This window comes from Poecilia reticulata, chromosome 14 (assembly GCF_904066995.2).
Source record: "Poecilia reticulata chromosome 14, P_reticulata-male-v2, whole genome shotgun sequence".
NCBI lineage: Eukaryota > Metazoa > Chordata > Actinopteri > Cyprinodontiformes > Poeciliidae > Poecilia > Poecilia reticulata.
Genome location: NC_088843.1, coordinates 12,082,581 through 12,104,432, shown reverse-complemented (window position 1 = coordinate 12,104,432; position 21,852 = coordinate 12,082,581). Strand labels below are relative to the sequence as shown.

The window sequence follows — 21,852 nt, the reverse complement described above, 5'->3', positions numbered from 1 at the left end:
ATCAGTGCTCCTCCACAGCTCTGATTGGCTAAGCAATGTAACGTGATCCTCTGCAGCAAGTGATGGCAAAGCGGGGCGACTTTGCACATGTTTGTCTTTACCTCCGCGGCAGAGGCTCTGCCGAACCCCTGAGACCGACTCATCGAACCCCTGGGGTTCGATTGAACCCAGGTTAAGAACCACTGGTTTACAGTGATAAACTCTCCAGGCACGTCAACAGCACTGTTGAATGAGAATTGATATTTAGAAGAAGTTTTTCCACAAGAACATTGACCATTTCACTTTTGTGTTACCTCCTTTGTCAATATTGCCAAAAATGTTTACACTGTTGCTTTGGGTGTGTGGCTAGGAGTAGATTGCTAACTGTAAACACATTCATGTTTAGTTGCATGATTTATTGCTGGTCAATAAATCATGGGTCATGAAATATATTTTGCACAACTCAAAAGCTAAAAATATCAAGTAAAATTTAGTCTGAAACGTAATTGTATTTCAGCTCTGTTAGTTGTGCACTTTGTCATTAAACTAGAGATGGGACAAGAATTGCACTCTTACATAATATCCTACATGATAATAGTAAGCTTGTGTCTCCGCTGTTAATACTAACTATTGGATCCAGTAATATGTGACAAATCTAAAGTTTCTGAAGTTACAAATTATTTAAAGATTTCAAACTGCCCCCCCAAGAAAAAATATCGACTGTCCATAAAAAGGCATGAAGTCTGATCAGGAAAGGGTTTGGTATCGGCTACAGTGAAGAACAGCAGCATGATCTATTTTCACGGCTGGGTGAGTGAGATACATAGTGGGACAGCGCCATCTTACAGCGATACATGTAGGACAACATGTACCCGAGCCCTGGGTAATAACGCTGCACTTCACAATTCTCAGATATCACGTCTGCTTCTTCTATATTTGTCTAATGACCACTAGCCTATCTGGATGAGACAGACAGTGCAGTTCAAACAAATATCACTTTAAAAAATTAACTACAACAGCAAACTTCAAATATCTTTGCAAATTAACATTTGAAGTCTTTGGTTTATCCTATGGAAACTTTCTTCATAGCTTTTTTTGGGGGTATGGGGGGCATTCTAATGTGAGAGAACAAGTAGAGCATAATTGTAAAGTAAAGAAAAAACGTGATTTTCAGATTTGTGATGTACGTTCCAGAGTGACAGCAAAGCTCAGGGCTGATGGGAAGAAAACCTGTGAGAAACTGCAAAAGACTCGAGAGAGAAAGGTTCATCTTCTTGCAGCACATTGACCTAATCCAACCCAATCCGATTCATTTATAAAGCACACTTGAAAACAAAACAATGGTTCACAAAAGTGCATCTGAAGAGTAAGCAAAAAGAAAAGTAGATACATAAAACAATTCTAGACAACACAACAGTTCATACAGAAGAAGAACCAACTAATGTTGTGTCAAACGCCACAGAAAAAAGGGTAACACTTTATTTGAAGGGGGGTGAATAAGACTGACATGACACTTTCATAAACATGACATAACACATGTCATGAACATGAATAAGCCTTCATGAATATTTATGACTGTTGTCATAAAGCGTCATTCGGTAAATCATGACACTTTTAATACAAAGTCGACAATATTCAAAATGTCTTTGTTATGGCAACTTGACATTAACCAAGAAATCATTACTGATATAAATTTGTTCTAAAAGTATTACTGATTGCACTTTAAAAATTAGGTGTCTTTATGTTATTAAAGGTAAAGTTTAAACAGTAATGGTTTCTTGGTTAATGCCAAGTTGTCATAAGAAAGACAACTTGACCTTCAAATAAAGTGTTACCGAAAAAAGACATTTAAGACGGCCTTGCATACTTTGGCAAGGTTGCTGTCCAATTTCACTCCAGTATTTGTGCCAGTGGATTTTAAAGATGGAGTCAAAGTGAATTATTAATATGTTAAATATGAAGCCAGAACTACAACTGAGTGGATTAGATAAAGCTCATTGAGGTATTAGGATGTCTTAATCAAAGTTCATACATAAATTAATTGAGGATTTGTGGAAAGACTTGAAAATTGCCATTCACAGAATCTCCATCCAATCAAACCGAGCTTGAGTAATATTGCAAAAAACAAGATTTTTTGCCTCTATGTGCAAAACTAGTGGAGACATTACACAAAAAGATTTGCAGTTGTAATTGCAGTGAAGTTTGGTTCTACTAAGTGTCGACTCTTAGCAGGTGAATGCACACAACAGTTTTATCTTCTTTTTTTTTTAAACCATTAAAAGAATTAAAACCATATATAATCTTCCTTCTAAATCTGTACTAGCTTTGATTACCTGCCACATAAAATCCCAGAAAAAAGATTGAGGTTGTAATGTGACAAAATTTCCTCGGATATCTATAACAACTGCGGACTTAATTAAGATTAATGACAGAGTGGTAGTTAATCACTAGACAAAGCAAAAAGAAAGAAAAAAAAACCTGGAGGAGGTTTTTGACTGAAACTGGTGGCTAGACGATTATGGGTCGAGACATATGGCTCCAATCTGGCGCTCCTTGTGTTTTTGTATGTTCAGCATGACTCAGCGCTTACTTAATAATACACAACACTCCCACCATTAAACGGCTGACTTAAACAAAAAAAGAAGAAGTAATAATTTAGATTTGTTGTTACTTTATTTTATAAAAGTATAATGAAGAGCCTTGTTTGCTAAAGTTACAATGTTATGTGGAAATTTAATTAGTAACACAGACAGGAGACAAAACTGCTCTACAGTCTACATCCATATACAAATAGACTCAGACGGCGTTGGTCAGCCTCTTCTGTCCTGATTGATCAGCAAACATTGTTCCTATAAGATACCACAGAAAACACGTGTTGCACCATTATGTAACAGCATCACAGCAGCATTTATAGAGGCACTCGCTCTCTCCGTTTCTCTCCACACTGCTGCACTTTTCCCCAGTCATCACTTCAGATCCATTCAGACAGTGCCGCCTAAAGACGCATCTTAATCTTAACAAATCACATATAAAGGTAAAATTTGTTTTTTTGTTTGTTTGAAATATTTGTCTATATTTGCAGCTTTTTTTAAATTTTGTCAAACTGTTGCCTTGCTCTCAGACTTACGCTTTGCTCTGTCAGGACTCGGAGTATGATTTTAACTGACATCATTTCTGCAAGATCTTCTATGGAAAAACAAGGAAGCTGGTTTATAGCTGGAACAAAGTTCAGCCAAAGAGACACCTTCAGAGAATCCTGATCTTCTGTGTTTCTGTCGCACTGACTGTTCCAGCAAAGGTAAGAGCAAAGCATTCCATCCGTTTCGTTTAACACATGGATAGATGAAAAGTAAGAGTTTACAAGTTAACGTATTACTTGCGTCAGAAAGATGCATCACTTATCGCTAGAAAATTAAGTCTCAAGCATGCCATGGAGATTCATTAAGCACAAAAAATTTTATTCTGCTTGGCAATGTGGAATAGATTTACTAATGGAAAGTCTGTTTTATTTCAGAATTTTGGATCAGATAAATGTCCAACGCTGCCATTGAATTTTAGTTTTAATCCAAAGGGGGAAAAAGAAAAAAAAAAGAAAAAACATGGTTGGATTTCAGCCAGTGGATGTGCCTCCAACAGCAGCTGTAAAGTTTGTAGGTGCAGGAACTGCAGCCTGCATTGCCGACCTGCTCACCTTTCCCCTGGATACTGCCAAAGTGCGGCTGCAGGCATGTTAACGTTCTGCATCTTAAAGCTTAAACGCCATATTTCGTTCCTTATCGGTTTAGCCAGTGTGATTTCTTTCACTACCTACACAGGTCCAAGGGGAGGCCAGCATCTCTGAAGCGATGGGGAAAGTTCCTGCAGTAAAATATCGGGGCGTGTTTGGTACCATCGTCACCATGGTGCGCACAGAGGGGCCTCTGAGTCTGTACAGCGGGCTGGCTGCAGGGCTCCAGAGGCAGATGAGCTTTGCCTCTGTCCGCATTGGTCTCTACGACTCTGTTAAGCAGTTCTACACTAAAGGATCTGATCGTAAGTTCCTGTGACTCAGAATATTTTAACTTAACACGAGTCAAAAAATGAATATCAAATTTTCAGACGTCGGCATCGGCAGTCGTCTGCTTGCGGGATGCACCACAGGAGGGATGGCTGTGGCTCTGGCTCAGCCCACAGATGTGGTGAAAGTCCGTTTTCAGGCACAGGCCAGGTCTAATGAGTACGCAAGGCGCTACTGCGGCACCATTGATGCTTACAAGACCATTGCTAAGGAGGAGGGCATCCGTGGTCTCTGGAAAGGTTACTTACGCCTAAGAGATGCTGTCTTAATTACTGCCGTTTAATTTTTTAAAAATCTTTTTGACAAACGCGTGTGTGCGCTCAGGCACAGGCCCCAACATCGCCCGCAACGCCATCGTTAACTGCACAGAGCTGGTGACATACGACTTCATTAAGGATTTCCTCCTCACCTCCACTCCCCTCTCTGGTAAAGTAGTGGCTTTGGTCCAACGTGAAACACTGGTGTGAATCTGGAGCTGCAGCTTATCCTGTACTCCACAGACAACCTGCCCTGCCACTTCGTATCAGCCTTTGGCGCCGGGTTGTGCACAACTGTGATCGCTTCCCCAGTGGATGTGGTCAAAACCAGATACATGAACTCCACTCTGGGCCAGTACAGCAGCGTCCTCAACTGTGCTGCCGCCATGATGGCCAAAGAGGGTCCGCTCGCCTTTTATAAGGGGTAAGGCAAGGCTGTAGAGACTTTTCTGTAAGATTTACTGTATGAAGGAGAATATAGGGGGTCAAAAGTGCCACAATCAGAATTAGATTATTTAGATTTTTAAGTAGTTTAAATAAAACCATCAATACATTCAATAAAAAAAAAAAAATATATACAATTTATATATTTGTTTTTATTGAATAAAAATAAATATGTGTATTTGTAAGTATACACATATAGCCTACATAAATTCTATATTTATTTTTATTGAGTGTACTTGCAGTTTTATTTAAATTACTTAAAAATCTAAATATTATTCTAATTCTGATTGCGGCACTTTTGACGCTTGATATTCTCATTCTTATGGTAAATCTTTCAGAAAAGTCACTTATTTAAATAAGTCTGTTGTTTAATAACTGTTTACATGTGTATATAATTTTTAATTACATAATAAATGTCTAACCCAACACTTAAAATTGTAATTCCGTTAATGTTAATATTTTTTAAACTTATTCAATTATCTATTCAATCTTATTTTATTTTCAGTACTGTGTGAAATAATTTTAATTGTTCCTATGGCTCATGTAAAGGTATTAAATAAATCTGATTACTTTACACACCTTATCGACTTCAAACTTTGTTTGCAGCAGTATAAGCCCCGCCCACTAGGATTCAAACTGACAGATAAAATAAATTCCTGATGACAAAAAGTCTTAATTTGCTCAAATAATTCTAAACGTTTTTGTGAACATAATCCATATCTATATTGTTCATTAGAATATTAAATACTTTATTTCAATATGAACTACTCGAATGGGATATTTAAGTAGTTTGTGGGCGGGGCTTGCGCTGGTATGAATACAGATATTTGGTTTGCAATCCAAGGTGACAGTTTAATTGACTTTATGGGTCTCTAGATCTACAAAACATACAGATGGCTGTACCAGATACAGAATTTATACTGTGATCTATTTTATAAATGTTTATCAGCTGACTAATTCACTGCATTGTGGTGTTTTTGGCTCTTGGTGGCTGTAACAAAAGGCTGATAAAGCACAATGCTTCTCTGTTTCCTCCCGATTCAGCTTCACGCCATCGTTCTTACGGCTGGGCTCCTGGAACGTGGTGATGTTCGTCACGTACGAGCAGCTGAAGCGAGGTTTGATGGCGGCGAATCACAGCCGAACAGCTTTATTGTAAACACTGAAGCTTACCTGAGGGCTGCTGTTGGAACACAGCTGCCTCCCATTTAGCTTTCTTTCAGTGAACACTTCAGCTCATACCTAATGCAGTAAAAACCTTTTTTAAGTTCCTGGGAGTGCAACACGTTTCGCTAAACTAGGGTGAATATTTCAGATTAAGAGCTTGTTTGATCATCTGCTTGCTGTCGGCGCTGAGCTTTTCAGGAAATTCAATGTCAAAGGTGAGGATGAGGCTTCCTCTCTGGGTCGGATCCTGCGGCAGCGGCATTCCCTCTCCACTCAGCACTTTTTTGTACGACTGGCTGGTTCATCACGGGGGAAAAAAAAGAAAGTGGTGCTGATATTAAAACATACAGTTGACTGCAGAGTGACTGTATCTTTAAAACCATCTGTGTTTGTTGTTGATCTTTGACCTCTAATAGGAAACTACTGCAAAATCCAGAAGAACAAATGAATGCCGTACGGTAGGCCTTTACATGAAGAAAGCACTTACTGCACAATGTCATTGATAGGAATGGTGAGCAGCTTGTCGTCTAGCGTCTCCACATCCACAGAGAAGCCAGTCAGGGCCTGTTGGGAGAGGAATATGTTAACACTGCAACTGTAGAGCTTCTTCTGATTACTGCATTGTTCCTAAAACTGATATTTTCATATTTGAAGGAAGGGGGGGAAAAAAGGAAGAAAAGGACACAAGTATGGCAGACAACAAACAAAGACATGACTCACCATCTCCAGAGAGATCCTGGCCTTGTAGATGAGGTCGCTGAGCTGTCTCGTAAACAAATGATGAGGCTTCTCCCGCACTATAAACACAATGTCTGAAGGGATGCAGTTTGGTCCCTGCAGATAAAACACAACAGGATGACAGACCTGGTCTAGAAGGACGACGCCTGGACGAGTTTGAATTTCCCCAAATCTGACCTTTCAAGATTCAAGATTACTTTATTCATCCCCACAGGGAAATTATTTTGTCCAAATAGCACAAAAATACACAAAAAAACAAACATAAATAGAGTTAAAGCACAACAACCTGTTCATATATTGTAAAACATGACAATGTGTATATGTGAAATCCTAAAAACGATTTTCAACAAAGCATACTTGTCAGTGGCTATAATACTCAACACATATGCTAAGAAATACTGCACAGTGTATGAAAACATAGAGTATACCTGATCTCCCTCTTTGGTGAAAACGATTCTGGTGCCTTCCGTCCATCCAGGTTTTACTTCGATAGTCAGAATCTTGTCCTTGATACTGGAAGTTTCTCCATCCTCATTCATAACCTGCAACACACACACGACAGAATGTAGAAACGCCCACTTTTCAATAATAAGGAAACCACCATATTCTACAGCAGGATGCACATTTTTGGTCTATTTGTTTGAACATTTCTATCATAGCTCAGAGATGATGAAGAACGACCGTCAAAAAGCCTGATGTTTGAAGCTTGCACGCAAAGTGTTGCTCCAACACGATGAGGATCTAAAACATACACAGAAACTGGTTTGGAAGTCAATACAGGAAGTTAACGTCTTCCGGACAGGCCAAGCCCTTAAACCCCACGGAAACAGTGCGGACAATGATTCAAAACTTGTGTGGATTAAAGAAAATCCACAATAAACCCAAACTTGTTCATTAAATAGTTTTTTTTATTTTTTCTTTAATAAACCAAAACTTGTGTCGTATTACTGGATCAACCTAAAAGATACATCATCAAAAGACATGCTGAAGACAAACGTATGCAAACTTCTGACCAGTCCTCTAGCTGTACATTATAATCTAGCATTTTTTTGTGTTTTGACATATTGTTGGATTAATGTCTTTGTTGTGACTTGTACCACTTTAAGAATCACAGCACTCCAGAAGCACTCAATTTAATGGACATATGAATGATGTAACGTGGGGAGAGCACTGAGCAGAGGAAGGAAAAAAAAAACACCTCTCTAATATGTTAGTAGCATCTACCCTGCGAGAAATCTTAATCTTCTTTATGCATCCGTGGAAAAGATCATCCAGGGACAAAGGAAGATCTCTCTCTATTGGAGAATCTTGTTTCTTCTCAACTCCTACCACCAGGGAGCTGTACTGAAGAGCTGATTCTATGGTGTAAAAGTCTGCAGGAAAGACAAAACACAATAAATTCAGCAGCTTTGAATTAAAAACAAAAGGCACAATATAAACTTTGAATGCACTTTTCTCACCTGCAAATGGGTTGTCACCTCCAAAGAACTGCTTGAATGTTTTCTCAGGAATGCCATGGTAGGTATATTTGGAGGACCAAGCTCCACTGCTGGTAAACTCTACAGGTATACCACCTTTGAGTCCCTCGTCCCCAAATTTGTCATAAGTTGCCTTTTTTCTTGCTGGAAAGGAATAGATATGTAAAATGTTGCCAATTTACAACAATCAACTTTAATGTGATTTTGATGGATATTAGACCAACAGCGTAGTGAAGAGGAAGGAACATTATAAATGTATTTTTTTTATTAGCGTTTAAAAAAGTGTTGCATATATTTGTATTTAGCACACTAAATAAACCAACACCCCATGAATATAAATAATTTCGCAAGGCATTGTGGGAGCAGTTTGTAAGATACAAGCTGTAGCATTCAGTGTGGATTCCGTTGAATAAACTCACCGTCACTGAGAACATCGTAGGCTTCACTCAGCTGGCAGAATATCTCCCTGCTTCCAGCTTCTTTGTTTTTGCACGGGTGAAACTTCAACGCAAGACGTCGGTATCTACGTAAATATGATAATAAAAACTGTAACGTTTCCAAAGACAGTCTGATTTAAAAAACAAAAAATAAAAAAAGTAAGTGAAACTTACGCCTTTTTGATATCTGCATCTGTTGCGTTTCTGTTTAGCTCAAGAATCTCGTAGTAATCACGGTCCATGGTGAGGTTAAACGCGTACAGCCTGCTAGCTATCCGAGAAAGCACAAAACGTCAACTTACGTTGGAAAATCGAGCTAACCAGACGAAGCAGCCCAGTGCGTGTTGATGTTGGTTGCCATGGTGAGGAAAGTCTAGAATGCTCTCGCGAGGTTTGAAGACGTTCTAAAGCGCCCGAACAGCAGATAAAAATGCAACAAAAAACCGCAAAAACAGGTCAAAGGCACTTTTTATTTTTCTAGACCAATAATAAATTAATATTACCAGTGCAACTATTGATACAATAATTCTTGAGACAGCAGCTCAATTCGTATTTCTTACTTATTTGTGGTGCAGTGACAAAACTTTAAAATAGTATGCTAATTTGTATTTTATTTAGTATTTTCTTTTTTTATCAGTTTGTTGCATCAGTCTCTGAAATTATCCTATGTTGTGACACCAAAGCTATTAAAATGGCGTGCTTATATTTGTTCATACTCACTTCATCAAACATGCAAAGCTCCATGTATAGAAGAAAGCTGACCCTAGTCATGGTGAAACGTGGTGGCAGCATTATGCTGTGGGGATTCCAATTATTTTCTGCAGTGGAAACAGGGAGGCTGATCATAGCTAATGAACCATAGAAGATGGTTGAAGCAGCCTGTTCACTGTTCAGCAAGATTCAAACTTTAAACCTTCAGTCATGGCTACAAGATGTTAGTTTATTTCAAAGTATAATTTAATTCCATGTAGTTCTAGCAAATGTGCACATTATTGAGCAAGAGGGATTGAACTAATTAAAAACAAGCACTTTTTAGAATTGTATTATATAAAAAAAAGTGCAAACCATGTTTAATTTCCTGGTCATTTAATTTGTGCTGTACTTTGTGTTGGTCTTTTACATAAAATCCACTTGGTTGTGGGACTTGAAGTGACAGAAATACTTTTCACTTTGCAAGGCACACTAAATGTTGGTATTTTACTGTATGACAAATATGGAGTCTTAAAGAATCTAGACATATAGTTTACCTCGACACCAGTTCAAATAAACATTTTTGTTTCTTTTAAATAGACTATTGTACCCGATTTACATACAGCAAGTCAACGCTGAATTATGAGGGATATAAGAGTCATTATTAGGTGTTTTTAAAATGTGTGACACATGAATTACATCAGTTGTGAGAAGTGTAAATTTATTCTTTCATTTAAAACCATTCCAGACAGAAATGTTAACAACTATACTATACATACTGGACTCTCCTGCATAAGTTCTCACAAGAATTGCACAATATCATCAGTATGATCGAACTCCCACCCAGAGCTGCCAGACAAACAGCAGAATCCGTCACAGACTCTGCAAAAGCTCGTCCGGAAGAATGCATATCTTAGTAGCGATTCAGGACTCGTTACCACAAGGGAAAATATTACTGGTCATAAAAAAAAAAAAAAAAAAAAAGCATAAATCCAAAAGAAATAAATATTTCAAGTCATTGTAGATTAAATACATGTGTTGATAAATCACTAATAAAAGATCAAAGCCAAAAAGTAGAAACAAGCAAAAATAAAAACAAAGTTCTGAAAGTGTTCAAACAATATCATACAAAAAATGACGCCAAGGAAGCCCTCTACAATTTTAGCCTAAAAAGGTAAAAATTTTCCCCAGCCATAGAGTTTGTGTTGGGTTTTAAGTGAAAATCCTCTCTTTAAAACTACAATCAATGGGGGGGAAAGGGGGGAGTCTATGAAACTTTAAGGAAAAAGCTGAAGTAAAAAAAAAAACCCTCAGAGGACGGTGAATGAGGCTGACATATTGTGGTATGTTTATTAAAAATAATGTAGTGCGAATATGATGCGTTTTCATAATATGTGCTTATAAAACGATGACAGAATATTCTCTGACAGCTCAGGCAACATAATTTTTTAGAGTAAAGGTCTCTGCCTCCGACTTTAGCTGCATCACAGTTATAGAGATTGTGTGATAGTAATTAAACTCAACATGCTCCCACTTAAATTCCCACACTGTACTCGATTAATAAAAGAAGTTTGTTCACCACTAATTTAAAAAAATCAGAAAGTCTTCCAAATCTTTCTCCACGGCATAAATTATGTTAAGTGATAAATGCACATAATATTCACACAGTTTACTAGGCTTAAAGCAGTGCTCTTCTGTTAAAATGAATATTCTCCCTCTTAAAACACAAACCTGGACAGACAACTTACAGCAGACATTCGCTTTCGGTTTGGTTTGGGGAAAAAAAGAAAATGTATAGAAATACACCATTATGACCGATAACATCTACAACATCATATTCTTCTGAAATGAAAACAGGAGCTCTATGTAGAGGTGAGCTCCACGTGTGTCTGAGGTTTCAGTACATATGTCAGATACAGTGTGATGTTCAGTTTTAGTGATATGTGGCTTTCAGAGCTTCAGGATGAAAGCGCGGGTGGAGTCACAATGGCCGAAGGTAACGGGTGTGTAGTGTTCTCAGTCGGACTGGGGCCTGGAGGCGGGTGTAGTGAAGGGGAGATTTACAGAAAGACCGGCTTCCAGGAAAATGCCTGCAGCACGGCTGACAACTCTAGCAGGAACAGCCTCCTTCGCTGACCGGTTGCTCGGGCGGTTTCTCCAGCTTTATGTCGATCACTGCAGGGTTGGTGGATTAAGGAACAACACAGAACAAGAAAATATGCGCCGGTTTAAAGAGGAACTAAAACACTGCAGCCAACATCTAAACAGGAAATAACCAGGGGAAAGGGATGTTGAACAAAGTGATTATAAAAGACATGCTAAACACTAAATAATAATAATAATAATTTTAGCTGAGGTTTTGTTCATATGTTTAAGATTTACCACTGGTAATTTGTCTTTATCTGTAAAAAAAAACTCAGAGGGTTTCACCAACTCAAATTAAAGACTTCTTAAGACCATTATCAATTAAATTTAAGGCCTGTGTCGCAACATATATGTATAAATAAAAGAATTGAAGACTTTCGAGGAAGAAATGGTACTACTTGTGAGAATATGTATAGATAGTCACATTGAAGACATTAAATGCCATTCCTTTTGATCTTTTTCCCATATTTGTCACCATAGCTGCATCTGTGGCTCCATTCTCTATTGGTTTCTTACTCTGCTTCTCAGATGGATTTCCTTCTACAGTAACAACTTTGTTGAAATAAAATTCTTCAATAGGTAAGACAAATGCTTGATGAACATTGCCCAGTCAGCTGGTGATAAATTTGCACTTATCCAGAGTAGGCAGAAAAAGCTAGTTAGCTAGCTTTTTAGCTAGCAGTTAGTTAGCAGTAGCCTGAGCCACCTCAAGCTACAAAATGCACTGAAGATTTCTGCATGTGCCTCAAACTGTTGCCTGATGAAAAGTCCCATGAGAAAAAATATATATATATATATTCATAGAATATGAGGTTAAATAGACCTGCCACAACAAAATTTAAGGCATATTCAAGGCCATCTTGCATTTTAAAATGAATTTAAGACATTTTAAGACCCTGATTTTAAATACATACATTTAAGACTTTTTAATCATGTGCTGCACACACATTGCAGAGCAATCATGTTGCAAACTTTGTTTATACTTTAGACCTTTGGGGAAGGCGCTCGTATTAGATCATACTAAATCCACAGCTGGATGTCCTTGGAAAACTAAATCTAAAGCGACTCATAGGTTAAATGACAAAAGTGAGACGTCATAAAGCCGCGCTGGACTTTCCCCGTGGCAAGGATTATACGCAAGATTTGATATGAGGTGACATTAGAGAGCAAGGAGACCTCCCAACTCCTCCGTCATGTCAGGCGAAGACAATGACGAGCACACAAAAGATACTATCCTCTCTATTCTTGTCCTGTGTGGTATCCATGCCAGGGAGGGCGGCTGCCACGCGGCGGAAAAGCTGCAGGAAAGACAAGCGGATGCATATCGTCAGGAATATTTTCAGGACAGAACAACCAGTTGAAACAAGCATGCATGCAGTGTGTGATCACATGACGTTTTATAGCATAAGTTCACCTCAAGCTATAACAAAGCGAACACACCCAACAGAGCTTTGTCAAATCTGACAGTGATTAAGGCGCTTGTGTTGGGGCTCCTGCATGAACATGCATCTGATAAGTCAAGAGGTCTACAAAAAAAAAAACATGGAGTGCCTTTCTAGTGCAACTGAGCCGCTGATGGTGTAATTTTTCTTTTTATTGTTTTTATTGATGGATCCTCATGAGATAAATTTGATCTAGATGCAGAGCATGCACATCCCCAATAAACTGCATGAAATGAAACAACTTTCCATAACGAAGATTTCACAGTAACAAACCTTTACTGCGAAAATCAAGAAAGGCCAGTCGTTGGTTTGCAAACTCGTACCCATCCTGAAGACGTTTGATCAAAACTTGGCCGAATCATTACGCACAACAGTTGGGCGAGAGCTTGGAAAGCAAAATCGTGCTCCACATCGGAAGCAGACGCTTAAAAGCACATGCCCAGGACGCATGCGTGTAGAACAGAAGTCAATCAAAACAGGGCAGCGAGTGCTGTGGACGCACACTCACAAGCGTGCGCAGCCTCTACCTGTTTGACATTGTAGCCTGTCTTTGCACTCGTTTCAATAAATAGAACATTCATCTCTTTCGCTCTCTGCTCTCCTTCTTCTGTGGTTATCTGTCTGCGAGTCCCAACGTACGAACACACAAACACCCACCGTGACACGCATCACAGACATCGAAACACAGACAGAAGAAAAAAAAAAAAAAACTGTGATTATATTGAAGTGAAATAATAAGCCGTGCTCCTCCTTGCTGCAACTGGCGCTGCTGCTCAAAAACCAAAAGTCTCCCGGTGCAATTGAACAAATGTTAATATGTACTGAGTTGCAGTTAAATTCAAAGTTTGCTCAGTGCAGTGCCAGCAGAAAGTATTAATACTCCTTGAACTTTTTGACAATCTGCTCCTCTACACCCACAAATGTGTGTTGTTGTGATTATATGTGACAGACCAACACAAAGTAGTGCATAATAAATAGAGAAATGATGAATGGTTTTTAATTTTCAGTAGCTCTCTTTACGCTGGTGTTGCGAAGAAAAACACAATACAACCAGCTTCCTTCAGATTTAGTAAATGGAGCTCACAAATGTATGTGTGTGGGTGTGTGTGACATAAACTGTACAAGTCCATTCAGTTCTCCTTCCTACAGGTAAAACAATGTTAAACATAGAGCCAGTGATGATGAAGTGGTTTAGTTAAAAGAATATTTCTAAGTCAAAATGACTCAATGACTAAAATCTAAGAAATGATCAGTGTCAGAATTGAAAACTAAAGTGCATAAATGCTCTCTATCCACTGTGAGCTGTTAGAAAAAAAAAAGATGAATTGGTAAAAATTTTGCTAGGGCTGCTAGAATGATACCCCCAATAGACTTGCAGCTGTAATTGCAGCAAATTGTGATTCAAAAAAACTATTGACTCAATAAAAAAGCTGAATAAAAATCGACACTGCACTTTTCACATTTTTATTGGTTAAAAATAAATAAATTAATTAAATCCACAAAACCTTATCCTTCCACTTATTATTTATGCACAAGTTTGTGTTGATCTATCACACAATCCCAACACCACACACTGAGGTTAGAGGCTGCAATGTAAAAATGGGTATGAATACTGCATAAGGTACCATACATACTAAATATTTTCAATACGAGTTATTTGGACATTTGGAAGAACAAAAAAAAAAAAAATCTTGCTCAGTTGCAACTTTTCTTTATTTGCTCCATAGGGAAGCTTTTGGCAGAGAAGCTGCAGCACCAGCAGCAGGACTTCAGAGCACGACTCAGACACACACTTACCTGCTTCACGTTGTAGCCTGCTTTCGCACTAGTCTCAATAAACATTACATTTAGTTCTTTGGCTTTCCGTTCACCCTCCTCAATAGATACTTGCCTGTGGTAGATAAGGAAGTTAAAAGATGCACAGCCAGACAGATGAAAATACAAGTTTATATAGTGGAGAAATAAATATGTCCTGCATTACAGACTGAGATCAGAAATGAGGAAAAAATAAAGTCCATTATTGCTTTGACATCCATAAAGAAGAGAAAAAATAAACTCATCTGATGTGATGCTGCCTTTAAAAGGTTATTAAGAACAAGCAAGTTGTAATTAAAGGGGCAGCATTATGTGTCATTGCAACATCTGTCCTCTATTAACCCTTTAACAACATTTTTACCAGAATTACACTGATAAATAGCTCATATGAAGAGCTCAGCAGATATATAGTTCCACTAGGCACTTGCTAATTGATGCCGACTAGTCTGAAGGAGCTGAGTGGGAGAGTTGTGGGGAAGGAGTGTACTGTGAGGCAGAAGCTTGGAGAAGTCCCTCCACCTGTGAGGAGGGACTGTGCCTCAAAAAGAGGAGGAGCTGTGCCTCAAAGAGGAGGGGTTGTGCCTCAAAAAGAGGAGGAGCTTCGCCTTGATGCCCCCAGGCGTTTTGGACAAGAGATTAAATGATTTCTCAAACATGCATGAAAGAATCAAGGCAACACTCCAGGTATGTTTTTGATGAGGGAATAACATTTTAACGTGATGTAAAACTCAAAAAAGTTAATTTTACATAACGATGCCCCTTTAATAATATTAATCTGCCTTTTAACGTTAATAATGTTAAAAGACAAAGGAAGGAAAGATGAACAACTAACCTTTTGTCTGCAAGGTCTGTCTTGTTTCCCACCAACATGATAATCACATCACTTCCTCTCTCTGTTCTGACATCATCAATCCACTTTGTGGTTTGTTGGAAAGAGTTGACATCTGGATGAAAGTCAACAAGGAAACAGATCAACACTATTAGGGAGATGGAAACATGTTTTACATTAGAAATTTATTAAAGAGTCTGAAATGGAATTGAAGTTTTTGGTACGCAAAGTATAATTGAACAGATGGAGCTTATATTGTGTCACCTACTTGTAATGTCGTACACAACGACAGCAGCGGCTGAATCTCTGATGTAACTCGGAATCAGGCTGCGAAATCGCTCCTGCCCCGCTGTGTCCCACAACTGTAACCTGATCTGTGGGCCAGGGAGAGGATGGAACAAAAAATATAAAAAAAAGAAAAGAAATAAAGAGAGAATGGAAATAAAAAGAAAACAGATAAATGAGCTAAGTTAATGTGGCCAAAACAAATCGAAACAAAACCAAATAAAGAAAGACGGATGGGGAAAAGATAAGAGAAACAGACAGAGCGTAGGGCATGCAGGTCGAGAATGACCATCAGAGAAAGAAAGCTGTCTGGCCTGGAGGGTAAAGAAATAAATAATCACCCTTCACTTGTCACCATCCCTCTTCTTCTGATCAAGTAAGGTGTTTTCATTTCAAAAAAATGGGATGAGAGATAGATGGAGGGGTAGGAAGGAGACGGAGAAGACTTAAGTTGAAGGAGTAAGCACTCAGTGAATATACGGACTGTCCAGAGGGAACAGTATCCCGATCACAAAATCACCAAGCCATTAAAAAAATAAATAAGCACCACAAAAATCACCCCACACATGAGAATCCCTGAACATTTGTAGCACTGGAAACAAACTTACTGTTCTGTCTTCAAGGTACATGGTTTTTGACAGGAAATCTATTCCTATTGTGGCCTGAAAATAGATGAGAAATTATGAATAAACTCATCCACCGCAGGCATAAAGAACGACGACTTAAAAACAGTGATGACTCACTTGGTACGTATTGTCGAAGCTGTCATACATGAACCTGGTGATCAATGACGTCTTTCCCACTGAGACACAAACGGAAAGAAAAAAATAAAACATTTAGTTCAAACTGGGAGATTGTTCAGCTGCTTAAGGCCATCAAAGTAACAACCTTTCAAAATAAAAGGGCTAAATTACTGCCTTTGCTCTGCAACAAGATGATTAAAATCAAATTATTTAGTTTGACGTAAAGTCCAAAATAAGATCAAAGAAAAACTACACTAAAACTACAGACTTGCTGTACATACACAGCTAACCTTAGTAAAAATATTAATACACTAAGACCATTTTTAGCTTATCTCTAATGACATTTCTGATATAAATTTAAGAGAGTTGCTTTTGAAATATTTAAAATATGGTGGCGAAACATATTAAATCCATTTACAGCACCTGGAATACTGCTTTGCTAAAACGGAAAAGCAAACTACAGCTTTTAAAGAAAGGTATTTGATTTTTCGTGCTCCGTATCTATAACAACGCCTTTCAAAATGTCCAACCTCTGACCCACAAAATACAAATCTAAGACCTTGACTCTTGGTTGAGCGTACAAGCATTTCATCCTGAGTCAGTTAAAAACTGGGAAAATGGCAATTCAAGCAGCATCAACAGTCAATATATCGACCCATATGACTTTATTTATTCAAGACCTGTCTTTTATCTTAAAACACTCATACATGCGTTCTCACTTCTATTTATATTTTCGCAAAAGGATCTCACACTTACATATTCGTGACCCCAGCTTTATGAGCTGTTTTATACAGACTCATCACTTGTACACAAGTGCAAAACAAATGTGTGTGTGTGTGTGTTTTTTTTTTTTAACAGCTGATCTTATGACCTCTCGCTGAGTTCTGGGACTGTGGTGCTCAGCCACACACTGTGACTTTTTGGTGAGCTCAGGTTACAGTATCAGTTACAATGTGCATCAAGTGACAGAGACATGGCTAAAGTAAACACAGCTGGTTCTGAGGACGCAAAGACCCACAGCTGATTACGGCCCGACAAACAAACTCAATCTGTTATATCTGGAGGAGACCACAAAACTTACCCAAAGATGGAAAAATAATCTTTTTTTTAGATTATATCATGATAGAAACAGCAATAATTGAATCACATAGACTAATTGATAAAATATCTACAGTACCTGAGTTATTGCAGGTAAACAATGCTTGTTTTGAGTGTTTGATTTTTAGCCTAACTTTGCTTACTTTCAATTTTCACATTCTTTTTAAGTTGTCTCTTTAAATTTGCATTGCTTTCTGGCTGTATATTTAAACAAAAAATAGTTTGGTCAATACTACATACACAGCAAAAGGCCAGTATACAACACAACAATGAAACTACAGAACCACAGATCCCATTTTTCCCCAGGCCAATACCAATTTTTTTATTATTTCCTTTGAGGTCTAACCTGCTAATTATAATTTTTATCTGATTACTTCTAATCATAAGGACGAAGTAACAATCAAAAGCGGTGACTGTATAGCTGGTGCACCAATTAAAAAGTCTTTATTCACAAAAACCAATTCAAAAAATAAGTTTTTGAGGAGCACTTATAAATTACATCTTACATTTTTTGTAAGCGAGTAGCTATAATTTGTATAACAGTACTACTGCCTGATTAAAAATAAAATATAAAGCTTGTCTGACATCAATACCAGAGCCCAGTCATTAAATGGGAATCATATTTATGATTTAATGTGGAATAGTAGTGGTTTTCCAGCACACACATAAGCCTGTGGCTCATCCGTTCTCTTTAATTATGGGCTGGGTTATCCTACTGTGTGGAAACTACAGCTCCATGTGTACAGCAAAGTTTGATTAAAATAAAACCAGGAACACCAAATTTAGTGTCCCGCTGTGGACATTGTGGTGTTGCTCAGCTTTAAAAAGCTTGTCGAATAAGTAAACACTGTACCACTGAAAATAAAATTCCTTATTCCCTTCCTAAAGCTTAATTCAAACTGGGCAGGTGGGCTCAGGCTGGGAAAGGGGAGAGGGAGGGAGGGGGGCAATAAGGATGAGGTATTTCAGGAATGCTACCAGACAGGTCTGAGTAATTATGAAGTGCCTCAAGGGTGGAAAAAATACCAGTGATCATAGTTCATGGACTTTCACCGACATGTATTGCTTCCTTATAAAACAACACACTATCAATAGATTCAGTTCTCGATTATAACTCCTGTTTCCGACTAATTAACCAACCAGTCATCGAAGTTTCCTATTACTTTTCCCTTTTTTTTTCTATGAGCAACACCGCGTCAGAGTGAGCAACTACGTGAATGCGTCAGTTTCCTTAATCAAGAGTCATATCTGGAAGGGAGTGACGAGCAGGTTCAAGAAGCAGCCAGCGTGGACAAACACGGCATCAACAGTGTCGCAATGCTCCCAAAGTGCCAACACAGTCAGTGTAACGATATGCGGCTAACGTTAGCCCGGCTAACAGCTCGGCGTCAATCCCCACAACAAGCCATCCAACTCGGCTACGTTTCATACAGATATCAGCACCACTTTCCTCTCAACCAGTTACGACGGGATGTGTTTAAACTTACCACTCTGTTCCCCGAGAAAGACCAGTTTAAATTTTCTTAAAGGGTTTCCGAAGTCTCCGGCCGCAGACATGACTAATATATAATGATACTTTCTGAGCTTTCGCAGCAGCTGGTGTCAGTTATTAAAGGTTCACTATCCTCGGCGTTTTACTAGTTTTCCAACGCTGATAAATGGCCACTTGGCGATGCTAGTTGCTCCAGAGCTTCCTCTCGTAGCTTTAATACTTGTTGGATACTTGTCACCACTGCGGCCAAGTTAGCATTGCTGCAGTCTCTCTGACTATCTACCAGCTAGCTGGATAACTTCTTCCTTAGACACAAAGTGAACATTGTTCGTGTGACAATCATGCTGCCCCCTAGTGGTTGAAATAACCCACCATTAGAACCAAGTTAGGTCCTCTGACTGAGAAACCAAATGATGAATTTAACCCGAAAAGGCAGGATTTTTTTATTTATACTGCTGGGTGTTTAAAACCCTATAGTACTAACTTAGATAAATGCACATTCGCACATATTTTTTACATTGATAAGTGCTGGTCTAAAATTTGAATCACAAGTGAAAAGACGTGTTATGCTTTGCTGTGTCCAGAAGGGGGCGGTCGTACACCACAGCTTAGATTTTACATACTAAGCAACTTCTATGATAATCTAATCATGAGTTCTCCGGAAGCTGGCTTGATTAATATCTCACATGATTAGTGACTGATACATCATTTGTTATTAGAGCTAGGCGAAATCTATCTAAACAAGTCTCCTCGTATTTATTACATTTGCAAGTTTAAAAAAAATATATTTAATATATTTAATTATCCAATATTAAATATATATTAATCTATATCATATAGATTTTAAAAATCTATATTACAAAGAGACACTTTTTCTTTTAACAAGTCTTACTATTAATTAAAGGGTTAATACTTTTTCTTTATAACCATCTTCTGTTCTCTAGTTCTCACTGCAATTAGCATGTGTGTGCTTCTAAATTCACTGCAGTGGCGCCAGCCTCTGTTGGCAACCGTGTTTTTTTTTTTATAAAAAAAAAAAGAAAAAGAAAGCCAATTGGCCATAATTATTTCTGTGAAGAAAATGGAATCACAGTTAAGGGAAAGCAGTATTTACAGTGAGTGTGAAATTGGACTTTTTTGTTCAGTTGTCATCTGTTTACAAGATGACTTAGTTCAGAGTGCTCTGCATAAGTCTTTATTCTACTAAAACTTGTGCACTCTGTGCACAATAGTATTAAATAGGGATTCTATAAGACCTTATAGAATGGTTATTCTATCATTTTTAAGTGAGAAGAAAAATATATATGGTTTTCACATTTCTTACATTTCACGTTGAAGCCATCATCCTCAGGGTAGCAAGGCAGTGGAAATATCATGATGTGCAAATATTGTTTCTGCTGCATTAATGTGGGAAGCTGCAGAAGACATGAGACTGAGCCAGAGGTTCAAATTCGAGCAGGAAAATGATCTTAAACAGAGCTACAAAAGAGACACAGTGCTGTGTTGAGACACAGTTCTTCAAAAATGTGTTCACAACAGCAAACTGTGAATAGAGTGTTTAAAAAAGAAAATCACATTTAAGCCACTCGAACATTGTTACATTTTGACATACAACAGCTAAGTACTTCAACCTATTATATTAACACTCAATAATTGTGAAATGAAAACCCAATTGCAATTTTCAAATGTGTGAAATGTATGTAGGGACAGCGAAGCTCATCAGGGGAATGGGGAAATACATATTAATGAATGTACAATATTGCCATGCTAATTTCCATCTGTAGTCATGTAAAAATGAATGGGAAATACTGGCACAAAACCCACTTCACAGTTATGTATAGTTTTTTAAACGCTTTGTAACATAAAATCTAAAAAGAAAAAAACATATTCAGAAGTTTGTTGGTTTATTGTGACAAAATGTTAAAAAAACAGAAAAGGCTCCTTCAGAATCCATAGTACACACACCATAAATTAGCTTTTTCTTACTTACAAATGTGCCCGCTAAATTCATGGATGAAGTCAGGGCCTAATAAGATGAGTGGTTGTCCCCCAACTGGAAGGTCAGTGCTTTGATTCAAAGTCAAGTGCTCCACATACAGAGTGCACTCAATATGAAGAGTGCATGTAAATAAAGTGAAACAACACTCGCGTGCTTGTGAATGAGAGACGTGCAACAAAACGCTACAGGACCCAGTTGATTCTAAGAAAGTGTTTTATCGAGTGTTCTGCAAAATAATCATTCCTTCAAATTATTAGCTGTTTGTCATGCTGCAGTCACAAAGGGCTTTTATTGGGTTTTATGTGACAGAGTAGTGCCAAGAAGTGGAATGAAATGATGTTTTATTTTCAAAATGTTTACAGTAAAATCTGCAAAGTTTGGTATATCTATGTTGAGCTGCTCCCCTACAGTGGGACGGCTTATAGCAAAACATATTCATGTGTTAGAATGGCCGAGTCAAAGTCCTGTCCTACATCTAATCAAGAGTCAGTAGCCTTGAAACTGATATTCATCCAATCTAACTGAGCTTAAGCTAAGGATTGCAAAGGATGCCAAAAATGTCACTTGAAGGGCAAAATTGATAGGAACACACCTGGTTGTGTCTGCAACAGTCCGATAAAATACTGACTCAGGGGAGATGAATACAAATGCCACACTTTTTTTTTTTTTAGTTTATTCAATTTATAATACATGTTGAAAACCATGCCTGATTTTTTTCTTCATTTGGCAAAATTATGAATTCTTTTGAGTAGTAAGA

At 38.0% G+C, this 21,852-nt stretch overlaps 3 protein-coding genes across 7 annotated transcripts; 1 reads left to right on the top strand and 2 right to left on the bottom strand.

Moving 5' to 3' along the window:
* The first annotated feature begins 93 nt into the window (after positions 1-93).
* On the top strand, positions 94-6,286 carry ucp2 (uncoupling protein 2). 3 transcript variants are annotated; one of them, XM_017308659.2, is made up of 8 exons: positions 94-3,013; positions 3,122-3,277; positions 3,494-3,692; positions 3,795-4,011; positions 4,078-4,275; positions 4,361-4,462; positions 4,537-4,717; positions 5,782-6,286. In XM_017308659.2, the coding sequence occupies exons 3-8, from the start codon at positions 3,579-3,581 to the stop codon at positions 5,894-5,896; spliced, it is 927 nt and encodes a 308-aa protein (XP_017164148.1). In that variant the 5' UTR covers positions 94-3,013; positions 3,122-3,277; positions 3,494-3,578; the 3' UTR covers positions 5,897-6,286. The 3 variants fall into 3 exon arrangements, with proteins under 3 accessions (XP_017164148.1, XP_008425787.1, XP_017164149.1); XM_008427565.3 differs by having other exon boundaries at positions 3,494-3,704; XM_017308660.2 differs by lacking the exon at positions 4,078-4,275 and having other exon boundaries at positions 3,494-3,704.
* On the bottom strand, positions 5,857-8,933 carry dnajb13 (DnaJ heat shock protein family (Hsp40) member B13). Its single transcript, XM_008427564.3, has 8 exons — positions 8,732-8,933; positions 8,540-8,643; positions 8,103-8,264; positions 7,867-8,015; positions 7,071-7,184; positions 6,625-6,738; positions 6,392-6,468; positions 5,857-6,200 (listed from the first exon to the last, which is right to left on the bottom strand). Exons 1-8 carry the CDS (start codon positions 8,797-8,799, stop codon positions 6,035-6,037), a joined length of 954 nt encoding a protein of 317 aa, XP_008425786.1. The 5' UTR covers positions 8,800-8,933; the 3' UTR covers positions 5,857-6,034.
* A 1,018-nt stretch (positions 8,934-9,951) lies between these two features.
* LOC103475734 (ras-related protein Rab-6A) lies at positions 9,952-19,408 on the bottom strand. Of its 3 annotated transcripts, XR_014090797.1 has the most exons (9): positions 19,092-19,408; positions 16,507-16,565; positions 16,372-16,425; positions 15,747-15,852; positions 15,482-15,593; positions 14,632-14,725; positions 13,362-13,455; positions 12,624-12,690; positions 11,356-11,422 (listed from the first exon to the last, which is right to left on the bottom strand). XR_014090797.1 is itself a non-coding variant. In XM_008427569.3 (8 exons), exons 1-8 carry the CDS (start codon positions 19,159-19,161, stop codon positions 11,358-11,360), a joined length of 627 nt encoding a protein of 208 aa, XP_008425791.1. In that variant the 5' UTR covers positions 19,162-19,406; the 3' UTR covers positions 9,952-11,357. The 3 variants fall into 3 exon arrangements, 2 of the variants coding, with proteins under 2 accessions (XP_008425791.1, XP_008425790.1); XM_008427569.3 differs by lacking the exon at positions 13,362-13,455 and having other exon boundaries at positions 9,952-11,422; positions 19,092-19,406; XM_008427568.3 differs by lacking the exon at positions 14,632-14,725 and having other exon boundaries at positions 9,952-11,422; positions 19,092-19,405.
* Between the last annotated feature and the right edge of the window lie 2,444 nt (positions 19,409-21,852).